Below are 13046 nucleotides of genomic sequence, written 5' to 3'. Positions count from 1 at the left end.
ACAGACTTTGTATTATAAAATCTGCTGCAACAGAGAGACTTATCATTCCACCTAATGGAAGAGTAACTGTAGATGGATACATGGATAAGAAGCTACCATACCATAGGGTCCTAGCTATGCTTCAACCTACAGGGAAATCCATCATCCATACGGATTTAGATATCACTCCATCTCTCCAACTCTATGATTACCAGTCTAGTGAATGTGTTCCTGTGGAGATATGCAATGTCACCACCAGGACAGTTGCAGTGCCACCACGAGCAGTATTGTGTGAACTCCAGCCTGTTCAGATTTTAAATACCATGATGCCTGTGGATTCCACAATTACTTTCGATTTGGAAAACATCTATGACAAGATCAAGATTTCTCCAGATGTGACAGAGGAGGAAGAGCATCAATGTAAAGACGTGATATCAGATTATTCTGATATATTTTCTACAAGTTCGACTGACATAGGAACAACAGATAAGGTGAAACACCGGATAGAGTTGTACGATACAACACCATTCAAACAGAAGTATCGTAGGATCCCACCAGCAATGATTGACGAAGTCAGAACTAACATACAGGAACTTCTTTCCAGTGGAGTGATACGTGCATCACACTCTCCATTTTCCTCAAATGTAGTTCTTGTCAGGAAGCACGATGGATCCTTACGTCTCTGTATTGATTATCGTCAACTCAATTCCAGGACAGTCAAGGATAATTACGCCCTTCCACGTGTAGATGAGATCTTAGACTCTCTCTCTGGTAACAGATTTTTTACTGTTCTTGATATGAAATCAGGGTATCACCAGATAGAGATAGAAGAGTCGCATAAGGAAAGAACTGCATTTACCGTGGGTACACTCGGATTTTATGAGTTCAACAAGATGAGTTTTGGTCTGGCCAATGCTCCAGCTACTTATCAGCGTCTACAAGAGGAGTGTCTAGGAGATCTGCACTTGAAAATATGTTATATTTATTTAGACGACCTGATTATATTTTGAAGAACTTTTGAGGAGCATTTGGCTAGATTGAGACAGATTTTTGACCGAATTAGACAATATGGGTTGAAACTTTCACCCAAGAAATGCTCATTTCTTATGAATAGAGTAAAATACATTGGTCACATTGTGTCAGAAGAAGGCGTTCAAGCTGACCCTGACAAAGTTGACAAAGTAAGGAAATGGCCAACACCTAAGAACCCAGAGGAGGTTAGGTCATTCCTAGGCTTCGTAGGCTATTATAGAAAATTCATCGAGAATTTTTCTAAGATTGCCCGGCCACTTATAGATGTCATGGCTACTGGGAAGAAGAACCGAAGACATAGTACCAAACAGCATGCCAGTTGGAAGTGGGGTCAAGATCAGGAGAGAGCATTTAACGTCTTGAAGGACAAGCTCACTTCTCCGCCTATTCTTGGGTACCCGGACTTCTCGAAGTCGTTTGAGCTTCATACAGATGCATGTGGTACAGGTTTAGGTGCTGTTCTTTACCAGAAGCAGGGTCATAGCCTACGCAAGCCGAGGATTGACAAAGTCCGAACGGAACTATCCAACTCATAAGTTGGAGTTCCTTGCTCTGAAATGGGCCATTACTGAAAAGTTTTCCGATTATCTTATGGGACAAACTTTTTCAGTATTTACGGACAATAACCCCTTAACATATGTCCTTACATCAGCTAAATTAGACGCCACTGGTCATCGCTGGATTGCAGCTCTATCTGCATACAATTTCACAATCACTTATGAACCAGGTAAGTCCAACTCAGATGCTGATGGTTTGTCTCGAGTACCAGAGATTATTGATTGTGATACTGTTAAGGCTATTTGTAACTTACAGCAAGGCCATCCATTGATTGAGTCATTACCAGTGACACCAGCATTCTGTGACCAGATACAGCTTACGGATACTGACGCATACCCACGCATTGATCTGCATGATGTGCAGCAGCGCGATGCCATTATATCTACTTGGAAAGGGTATGTTAGCAATGGTAGCAGACCAAAAAGAGATACCATAACTACAGACTATGACACGATTTTTTATAGGAACTTCAAGAAGTTGAGAGTTGTAGATGATCTGTTAGTTAGAGTCACCAATGTTGAAGGAGGAGAACGTGAGCAAGTTGTAGTTTCATCAGAAGTTGTTTCTACAATATTGGAATTTCTCCATGATAGGATGGGACATCCTGGTAGGGAAAGGACTACAGCATTGGTGATGGACAGATTCTATTGGCCAAGAATGCGCAAAGACATTTCCAATTGGGTTGATCAGTGTGACAGGTGCTTGAAGTTTAAAACACCCAACAACCAACGTGCGTCACTGGTCAACATATCAACTACTCAACCTCTTGAACTTGTATGTGTGGATTTTTTGACATTAGAACCAGCCAAGGGTGGAATTCAGAACATATTAGTTATCACAGACCATTTTACCAAATTTGCAGTAGCTGTACCAACTAAAAACCAGACTGCCAAGACCACAGCAGATGCATTATTAAATCACTTCATTATCCCTTATGGACTTCCAAGAAAAATACATTCTGACCAAGGCACAAATTTTTCAAGTAAACTTATTCAAGAATTATGTTTAATTACAGGTATTAGTAAGTCCAGAACCACACCATACCACCCTATGGGCAACGGTGTAACTGAAAGGTTCAACAGAACTCTCATTTCCATGCTTGGTACACTTGAGCCCGAACAGAAGTCCAACTGGAAATCATACATTGGCCCATTGATCCATGCGTACAATGCCACCAAACATGACACAACTGGATTCTCGCCTTTTTATCTCATGTTTGGCAGAGAACCAAATTTGCCAGCTGATTTAGTGTTTGGGTTGGACAATGGTGAGAGGAATAAGAGTATTTCCAGTTATGTGAAAAACCTGAAAGAGCGATTGAAGTTTGCCTACACCATCGCTGGTACAGCAACAAAGATTTGTCAATCGAGGAACAAGGCCATATATGACTCGAAGACAAAGGGAGTTTCGCTTGGTACTGGAGACAGGGTACTAGTGAAGGTGGTTGCATATGACGGGAAGCATAAGATCGCTGACCGTTGGGAGGATCATCCCTACATAGTCATAAGTCAACCTATCACTGGTATTCCTGTATATAAGGTAAGTAGGGAAGATGGGGAAGGGAGATGCAAGACTCTCCATCGTAATTTACTTCTCCCCATTGGAACAAGGGTTCCATCTCCAGTACCAATGCCAGCACCAAGAACTAGAGTGAAGCGAAAGGATACATGTCCGGACAATCAGTCCATATCACCAGTTCAAAGGATGTAGATGATGATGATGAATCTGAGTATTATGTTATAGGTACCGGTACCAAGACTCAAAGAGACCAGAATGTGGAGGACGCTCCATTGTCCATCAGTGATAAAACTGATGAAGATGACCAAGGTTCAGAGTCAGTAGTTGACGAGGAAGATCAAGATGTTCATGAAACGCTTCATAACCTTGATCCAGAAGATCATCCAGAAGTTTCCTCTGTCGAGGAAACAGAGTCTGTGAGAGATTCTTCTGTTGAGGAGACAGAATCAGACTCCGAAGAAGATTCCACTCCCCCAAAGACAACACAGAGAGTGTCATCAAGAAACCGAGTCAGGCCAAAGTGGACAAAAGATTACGTAATGTCCCAGCAAGTGCAGCCTCCGGAATGGCTTCAAAGAGCTAATTACCTGCAAACACTTGCAACAACCGGAGTATTCGACAAAATTGATAAAGATTCTGCAAAAGCCCTTGTTACCATCATCACAGGCAAGTAGTGTTTAACTTTATTTTATGCTGCCATTTTTTTTTCTCCAGTTATGTTAGTTACATTCTCAGGTTTGGTCAATGGCGCGGACGCCATTCTTGCACCGGGGGGAGAATGTAGCAGTCTCATATTTTATGATTTAATTACAAGAACATGTATATTACATATGCATCATTTCATTTTGATATTTTCATGATTTTTTGAATGCATATATATTGGATTCTATAATTATTTTATTGATCTTGAAATACATTAGTGTGCATTCATTCGTGACAACTTAATTTGTAGAAAGGTCCAGAGTTGCCTTTAGGGCAGTGATTATATTTTGGTCAAAGTTAAGTTGTGTCTTTTAATCTCATTGGTGTTTTAGTTTGTTTCTTGTTTGTCTATTGGTTGGTCGATTTCCCTCCAAAAGTTCTTTGGGTTTTAGTTTAATCTTTGTCAAGAGTTTGAAGAGAGCGGACTGTAATAAAGGTGTACAGACGTTTTTGACAAATTACATCTCTTCTTGGTAAGTTAATCTAATATTACTAATATTAATATCATTTATAATATTCCTACTAAATGTCAAATCAGTATTTAATCATATTTATAATTCTTTTGCACTTTTCTCTGATTGAATGAATAGTGAGAGAGAGACTTTTGAAATAATAAGTTAAAGTTAAAATAGTTATAACTGAAGTCTCCTTAGATGTGTTTTAATTAAAACTACTTTTATGATAGTGTAATAGTTGTATAATTAATTACAGAATGCACATATACCTTGCAACCATTGAGTCGAATTGAACTTGGTTCAACTTGTACATGGGGCCTATTCCCATAGAATGGTATGTGTATGTTCATATGCTTGGAATATCAGATTAATGTATTATATGCATTACATAATTATAGCAATGGTTTTATAACTGAAATGTAAATGCATGTAAATTGATATAAAGGAGATACTATGTAAATTGTAGTTTACTTATATGAGTTATCTCCCTTTATAAAGTTAAATTACTTCAATACATTGATTGTACATCAATACGTAATTACTTGAAGTTCATGTGTTTTATGCCGTATATTCATACTTGTTATATTGTTTTTACAGGGTCAAATCAATCTATTTATATAACTGGTGATGATAATAAAAGCCCGTTATTCGAACCCTAACAGGAGTGTTGATTTCTTCTTTACATCAACGGATAAACCTGTTACATTAACGTGACGCTTTACCAGACTCTCTGCTCGTCGGAGATTTACGGAGACAGCCGAGCGTCTGGTTGAACGAGACTATTTCAATAAATATGCATGGGCGGTACCTTTTAGCTGGCAGACGAAGTTGGCAACCTTTTTGTATTATATATAGAGGGGATATGATTTTTTTTTTTCAAAATGTTTGCATGTTTTAAGTAATTTTGTGGAATGAATGTATACATTATATTATGTAAACGGTGTGACCGTTGGACAGAGCGCAGATTTAACACAGTGCAGTTTGATTTTTGTACAATTTATTCGAAACGCACACAGTAGGATCCGCGAACTCACATCATTAGCCAAGGTTAAACTAAACGTCGCGTGTTTAGTCTACATTCCGACGTCATTTCCTGCGTAAAACGTACAAGTTTTGTCTTTGGAAATAACCGAAGAGAGTTACGTAATTCCGACAAAAATAATTCTTCTTTCATTGTTTATCAATTTAATTCATATTTTGACTACCAGTAATAAAATTTTAATACTTTATACGTACAGTATCTAAAAGGTCCGCTCCTTGATGTTAATGTTTTTATTCTCCTTTTAGAAATTTGATAAGACATACGTAAAACTAGTCGTGTTTCTTGATTAAAGCACTATTGAAACTTATCTTGATTTCATTTTAATTTTTGTAAATTTGAATTACCTTAAATTGAAACATCAAAAAGTTTTTTGATCGAGTTTAGGGGCAATAACATCGATAAGTGCTAATCAATTAATGATTAAACTGATTTTTTAAAAACAAAATGGCGACCAGTATGGCGGGGCCGAAGGCTAAAAGAAAATTCTTTTAGCTCATAGAACCCCTGATTCAACTCTCTTTCTTTTACTGATTTTCTTATATATACGTGAACCTTCGCCCGCCTTTCACTGTGCTCGGTATTATAAATATGTCAAAAAAGATAATTTTAGGAAAAAAAAGTAGAGTCCCGGGGATCTAGATACTTGGAGTGTGGTGATGGAGGAAGGGGGGTCGATCCTGTCCTCAAGCACCTGTGCATTCTTCTGCGAAAGAATTGCGTTAAACATGTTGTACCCGGCTTTTCGCACATGCATGGCCCATTCCCATTAAGACTTTGAAGTGACCTTTTTTCACATTGAGAGGTATGGTCAAAGCATTGAACTTCGAAAGGTGGATCCACTTATAATCAAGCCTTTTTTAAATTTTCACCATCTCAGTGACGTTTTCTTCTGAACTATAAAAAAGAAACACAAATTAACAATGTGGTCTACAAAATTTTGTTTTTGACTGGTCTGTCTTAATGCGGCAGAAATATTTGATATAACTATTATAATACCATTTTCCGTTCAACCAAAGATAATAGGGTAATTGGATTTTGCACACATTTTCATTAATTTTCCACTAATAATTGTTTATTAATTGTACCGTAATCATGTGTTTGTCTTTCAATAAATTAAAAAAAAAAACTTTTTGTCGATTAAAAATTTCCTGTACATGTACTTTTTCGAATTGATCTGTCACATTTTTCTACGTTTTTCAATCAAGGTCTGGCACAAACTAAGCGTTTAATTGTTGCTATTATGGTATGATAATGCCAAAATATCATTTTTTAATTCCTATAATGTAACAACTTTTTTATTTGATTTTCAGCAGCAACAAAAGACTTGCCTGTCTATGCAACGAGCTTTGTTTGAGCTGTTTCCTGCATTATCTCGCAAACGACAAACTGTAGAGGATTCCCTGCATACTGTGGAATCATTAGAATTTGTGGGGGCTCAATTTTCGTGGTTTTCGTGGGTAGCCCTCCCCCCCCCCCCCCCCCACGAATTTACGTCCTCCAGAAAACAAGTTTTGAAAGAGTAACTTTTCTTACTAAAACTGAAAACCAACATATCCACAAAATTACATCCCCACAAATAAGCAAAATCCAACAATCAACGAAAATTGGCCCCCACGATTTGAAATGACTCCACAGTAGTTTTGGTTAAATCGCGTTATACTTTTTAGAAAGGTATTAAGAAAATGATTGTAGGTTCCTAAAGAATATATACACATGTGTTTTAGTTTAATCTACACTATGGAGAGGCTTTAGTTGTTTAACAATTAAATTCCTTGGATAGGTCATTAATCTTTAATTTTTGGGACATTGAGATACAATTTGTTCAAATGTTAAGACTATGAAGTTCAATAATTACAGGCTTAATAACGCGGTTCAGTTTTTTCTTGCACTTTCTTAGTTTCTATTATAAATATGCTGCTTTTTTGTACTCATCTCCCAATTCTTTTCATAATCAAAAGCAGATGTTCAAAATTACGGTTCGACTAATTTCTTAGCGAAAGGAAAACGTTTTGGACTTTTGCAGGTAATATCAATCATGTCTGTCGTTTTTCAAATATGACACAAAAATGATAAGTGTGAGTTTGAAAATTATGTGAAAGAAATTGAATTTGTGTAAAAAAAAACAAAACAACCCTCTCTAATGAATTATAAAGCAAGACCCTTGTTTTTTTTATCGATTTCACATTTGTGGATAATTAGTTTATGGTCTGAAATTACGATAGAAATTTATTTCCTTGATTTTATTGATGTGAGATATTGCTGTATAATTATGTCTTCTAAGATGTCAATGAATAATAAATTTCCGTAAAAACGATTTAAAGATAGGACTTCTCTGAACTTTCTTTCATTAGGCCTTTGTTCATACTTTAAACAATGATCACCATGCAAATTACACCTATAACAATTTTCTTCCGTCTGATTTTCGTACTCAGATTATGTTTTATATGTGAGGCTATAGACCAAAGTTACCCAGGTGTTCCCGGGGAAAGATTCCTGGGTCCCATTGTCCGGGTGATGGGGATGGTGGGTCAGCAGCAGTGTGTCCGGGAATGTCGGGATAGACCGAGGCTGTGTCGTGGAGTGAACTACCGGAAACAACACTTGCTGTGTGAACTGGTATCTGACACAGAGGAAGTTGAGCCAAACTCTGATTATGTTAGATTGGAACTCGACCAAGTAAGTTTTTGCTTTTGTCTATTTGATAATATATGTAATCCTTATTTGGATTGCTATGAAATCTTTTTTAAAGTTTGAAAACAAATATATTAACCTCATCCATATTAGGTTTAAAATATGAATACACTAAATGAGACAATCCTTAAAGATACGTTAACTTCACCCCTTAAATTAAAATGATTCTAACAAAATGAGAAAAGAAGAGTTTAATTGTATGGGTAATCAAAACAATAGATTCGTTTTTTATCCATTTGCTTAAGTTAAATTTTTTTGGACAAAATGATAAAAAAGGTTTAATGTACGGGTATTCAAAAACAATAGACCCTTCTGATATTAATTTGCACTTTTTAGGATTGGACCAATAGATGTGTATCTTGCTCATCAAGTGAAAAATGTGTTACTCTTTCAAGCAACCAGACTTACTGTGTCAAAGGTATACAGACATCGATATCAATCAAAATTGTATAAAAATTAATGATGATTTAGTTTTTCGTTAGTAAAAAAAAAAAACTAATACAAAGAATATTTAATACTACATGTAAATTATCAGACACTTTCTATTTTAAGAAGTAGGGCGTATATCAAAACCTTCTCCTCTTAACAGTACTTATGAATTAAGACTTTTTGCAAATTAACTAAAAAAAATGCATACACCAGCGTAATATGGATTATACGTAGAAGTTAAGATTTGACAAATGCTGAAGATATAAGGCAATTCGTTTCTTAAATGCGCGAATTTAGTTTTGATTGATAGAAGCTAGCGAAGCGTGACTGCTTGTGAACGAATGGAATAGTAGAAGGTAACCAAGAACGCGGTTTGACTAATTACCGTCTTGCCGAAACGTATAGGACGAGTTCATTATGTATCGACGGCAGATGTACCTTGGATGGGACATCTTTGGTTAATACAAAAAAGTAAATAAATAAAATGGACCAATTTGATCCGATTTAAGTTTTGATCGAAAGAATTTATTTTCCACACCGGGGTGTCCAGGAACGCGGTTTGACTAATTTACACCATGGACGAGTTAACCATTAGGGAGATACTTTAAATATAATAACTTTGGTTGATAAATTCAAATTAATATGCATACACTAGCGTTTTTTAATTTCATACATTTTTATACCACGACAGTTTGGTTGTTAAACTTAGACATTAATTTGTAACTGTATGAATAAATGCTGTATGCATTAAACAGGGAGGAAGTTTAATTGGGGGAGTGGAGGTGACTACCTTCCCCAAATTTTTTTGAAATCAGTATTTTATCTGAAATTCGTATTTGGGACAGTAGTAAAAATTGTATTGAAATTTGACCTAAAAAACACCAAAATTTGGAGATATAACGTCCTAAATACCCATCTAAATGGTTTAAAATAATTCATTGTTATCATTCCCCACTCAGCTGCAACAAAAAGATGTACATGTACATGTGTATATCATCCGAAATTTTTATCCATCTAATTATCCAGCTATGCATTTTTTTTATTTCAATTTAAAAAAATATGTTAAGAAAACAATTAAGAAAAAAATTACAAGCAGTAAAATCGAAAATGAATCATATATATATATATATATATATATATATATATATATATATATATATATATATATATATATATATATATATATATATATATATATATATATAATGGTTCATCATTTTAATATCGCAGGATATCTTCTGGTTTATTTAAATAATTTAGCCTTTGATATGATTAAATATGTTTCACCAGATACTATTCCACCCACTGACTGCATAGCATACCGTAATCAGGAACCAACTTTAATAAGTGGCATATATAGGGTGAAACTTCCAGTGAAAGATTACGTGAACGTCTTTTGTGAAATGGTTATAGATGGCGGTGGATGGACGGTAAATGACTTTTAAATTGTTTATGAACTATTTGTATGATCATTCAGATAATTCACTTTAAACTGTTATATGTTCTACAAAAGTTTTTTGGTATCTCTTATTGCTATTAAAACCAAGATTCTTAAATGACAATGATAAAGCGTTTATTGATATAAAAGGGTTTTTCTTTTGAATTGTGATTAATTTTTTGAGATAAGATTATAAAATGAAAATACATGTTTATCACAAAAGTGCTTTTATTTATTACATTTTAAAAAATTAGTGTTCCAAATAATTATTTTAAAAGCAAATGATTTTGATTTTGAGCAAAGTGTTAACGGTTTTATGTTTAAAATGCCAAACAAAAATGCTGATGAGACAACTAGTTAAGTAGAATATTATAAACAATTAGGTGTTTCAACGGCGACAAGATGGATCAGAAGATTTTATTCGTAATTGGAAAGAATACAAGACGGGATTTGGAGATCTGAGAAATGAGTTCTGGCTAGGTAGAAAATCTTTTATTTCATGTTCTGCTCTTTTTACAGACACACTTTTATCACTTTTTACAATATGAACCGAACACAAACAATAAGAAAATATGTTTGAGTTGCCTTTTTTATTCTATTGAATAGTTTATATACATATTTAACGTGGTAATATTATGATTTAAGAATGTACTTTTATAAACTGAAATATTCATTTACAGGTAACGACATCCTCCATTATCTGCTACGTCAGGGGACGTATGAGATGCGGATGGACATGGCAGACTTTGAAAACCAGACACGTTACGTCAAGTACAGCAGTTTTAACGTAGGAAACGAGACATCGAACTATAGTGTTACATTACATGGGTACTCGGGTAATGTTGGTAAGAATTTCTTTGAGTTTAAATTTTTATGGTGAAATTATTTTAAAATATTTTTTCCACTAAACTTACAAAAAAAATGGTTTTTACATTTCTGGGGAAAACCGCTAAGAAACCTAAAGTAAAGCAAAATTGAATTATTGTCGTACTTAGTTAAAATTGATCTGCTATATATTTTTTAGAAGAGAAATCTTCCTTCTGACAAAGCTTAATGGTTTTTTTAGAATCTTATTTATAATAAAAGTTTAAGTTATATGCAGATTTATCATACATGTACAAGCAGGTTTTGTGGCAAAATAAAATTCTAAAAAATACTGCTTTATTTTTTTTCGTTCGAAAAATTTGCTTCGCTTCAGTTTTGATAAATTTGTTTATTGAAATATTAAGGAAGCTAATAAACCATAATGATGTTTCATTTTATCCAAAATTATGAATTACGAAGGTTAGAGAGAATCACATTTTCAAAAGCACATATATGAAAGATATCTATTTTTAAAAGATGACCATGTGAGTTTTATTTTAAAATTTAGATATCGTTGATATCGTTGAAAGTCAAAATATACTATATGAGTTTTAAGTTTGGACGCAGAATTATTTGTTTTTTGAAAATAAATCTTCTTATACTTTAAACAATACGAAATGTTGCATTTTTAAAACTCCTGTATAATCACATGTAGATACATATATGTTGTAAACAACTTAAATCAAAGCTGAATATTGTTGTAATGCCGAACACAGGGACCATTTGTCTCTCTTGTCTGTTTCAAACTTAAAAGTCTTTTGAAGCTCCATGTGTGCGATTTCCCTTGTAGATGATTGTTTCGGTGCAAGTATCAACAACATGATGTTTTCCACAAAGGACCAAGACAACGATAAATGGTTACAAGGTAATTGTGCCGAATTGTACCAATCAGGTTGGTGGCACAAAGAGTGCCACTGTGCTAACCCTAATGGTGTTTACCTGGCTGGAAACACACCCACCTTCGCTATGGGGATAGTTTATAAACCGTGGAGGGGTCAGTATTACTCGCTGAAATCAACTCGGCTTATGGTACGAAGAATATCGAATCAAAAATAGTTTCACTTCGATCGAACCCGGATTGACATTTTGTCTTTGTGTTGTTTTGCTTTATATAAAACCGTATATCAGGTTTTTTCCGCGTCATGTTTTTTTGCGATCAGAACCTAGAACAGTATATAAAATTTACGCGAATCAAATTTTCACTTTTTTAAAATCATAATGAAAAAATAATTCACGATTGTTTAAGGGGGAAAAGTATCCAAATTGTTACTCTTACTAATGAAAAAATCGTGCGATACTATTTAAACGATTTTTGTACAGTAAAATAATTACCGATAATTATTTTCAGAGACGCAAACAATCATAGATCAAAAGAAAATGTAGCGTTATATATGCAAGTAGCTCGGGATAACTTGACATCGATTCCCGCTAGGAACGTTACTACTTCAATTAGCTAGTTAATGTATTATTTAATAAATAATGTGGTTTTCATATCTGTAATCTGGCGCTTTTCCTCCGATCCAACAATTTCTACTCTCCAACTAAACTAATTGAACAAAGTTCACGGTACTTTTCCTACCTGTTTACTTTGTAAGCAAAGAAAGACCTCTATTACAACAAGAACAAAACTTTGTATAAAATTTACGCCGATTTATTTTCCTTGATCTGGAAATCGTGGCGAACAAAGCGGAAATTGGATACACGCGTAAAAAAAATCTGATATACGGTATGTCAATGTAATAAAAAGAAGTTTCTTTAAGTAGTCCGAGTATCGCACTACGTCATAATACGGATTTTACAATATTGGTTCGACTTTTACAAAGCGTTTTTGATACCCGGTATTGATTTTGCTCTACATCGCTGTTGTAAACAATGGCAATGATAAGCAATTAGAACGGTAATATATGTATTCTATGAGAGATAGAAATGATTAATGTTGAGAAACTCGATTCTGTTAAAGTAAAATGAAAAACGAAGTTTCTGATTAACCAGGATCTCAGATATGCTTATATCTTCTTTGTTTTGACTCCCCCCCCCCCCCCCCCCCCCAAAAAAAAAAATCTTTCTCTTTTACTAAAACCGGTTTAAATTTAGAGAGAGAAGCTATTTCGAATTTAATCAATCGTCAATTAATTAATGTTTGAATGATATCTAACATTGTTGAGAGATCTAGGCAGAAAACTGTAGCAAAATGTGATGTTTACGGATTTTTTCCGTTAGGGTCTACTTGGTTTAGAGCTTATAGCGTGAAAAGTAATCCGTCAACATATAATTTATTTTACTAAATCTTTTTTCTAAGATGTCAATCTATAGAATAAACACCATGAATTTAAGTTTG

General features: G+C 34.5%; 2 protein-coding genes across 2 annotated transcripts; both read left to right on the top strand.

The window, feature by feature from the left end:
• The first annotated feature begins 1280 nt into the window (after positions 1-1280).
• LOC136275056 (uncharacterized) lies at positions 1281-3223 on the top strand. The gene is made up of 4 exons (XM_066083334.1): positions 1281-1452; positions 1622-2101; positions 2585-3108; positions 3194-3223. The coding sequence occupies exons 1-4, from the start codon at positions 1281-1283 to the stop codon at positions 3221-3223; spliced, it is 1206 nt and encodes a 401-aa protein (XP_065939406.1).
• A 4577-nt stretch (positions 3224-7800) lies between these two features.
• Positions 7801-12074, top strand: LOC105327903 (ficolin-2). The gene is made up of 5 exons (XM_066083333.1): positions 7801-7962; positions 10228-10324; positions 10525-10689; positions 11499-11737; positions 12057-12074. Exons 1-5 carry the CDS (start codon positions 7801-7803, stop codon positions 12072-12074), a joined length of 681 nt encoding a protein of 226 aa, XP_065939405.1.
• The last annotated feature ends 972 nt before the right edge of the window (positions 12075-13046 follow it).

Source organism: Magallana gigas, chromosome 4 (genome assembly GCF_963853765.1).
Source record: "Magallana gigas chromosome 4, xbMagGiga1.1, whole genome shotgun sequence".
Taxonomy (NCBI): domain Eukaryota; kingdom Metazoa; phylum Mollusca; class Bivalvia; order Ostreida; family Ostreidae; genus Magallana; species Magallana gigas.
Note: the sequence above shows the minus strand (reverse complement) of the source record. Positions and strands in the feature narration are given on the sequence as shown.

Bases quoted from the DNA above. Each gene is read 5' to 3' on its own strand.
- LOC136275056 (XM_066083334.1), top strand. From the start codon at position 1,281: ATGGCTACTGGGAAGAAGAACCGAAGACATAGTACCAAACAGCATGCC. The intron at 2,102-2,584 runs GTGAGCAAGTTG...GTTTAATTACAG, and splicing joins CAATGTTGAAGGAGGAGAAC to GTATTAGTAAGTCCAGAACC. The intron at 3,109-3,193 runs GTAAGTAGGGAA...TTCCATCTCCAG, and splicing joins CTGGTATTCCTGTATATAAG to TACCAATGCCAGCACCAAGA.
- LOC105327903 (XM_066083333.1), top strand. From the start codon at position 7,801: ATGGGGATGGTGGGTCAGCAGCAGTGTGTCCGGGAATGTCGGGATAGA. The intron at 7,963-10,227 runs GTAAGTTTTTGC...ATAAACAATTAG, and splicing joins TTAGATTGGAACTCGACCAA to GTGTTTCAACGGCGACAAGA. The intron at 10,325-10,524 runs GTAGAAAATCTT...ATTCATTTACAG, and splicing joins GAGAAATGAGTTCTGGCTAG to GTAACGACATCCTCCATTAT.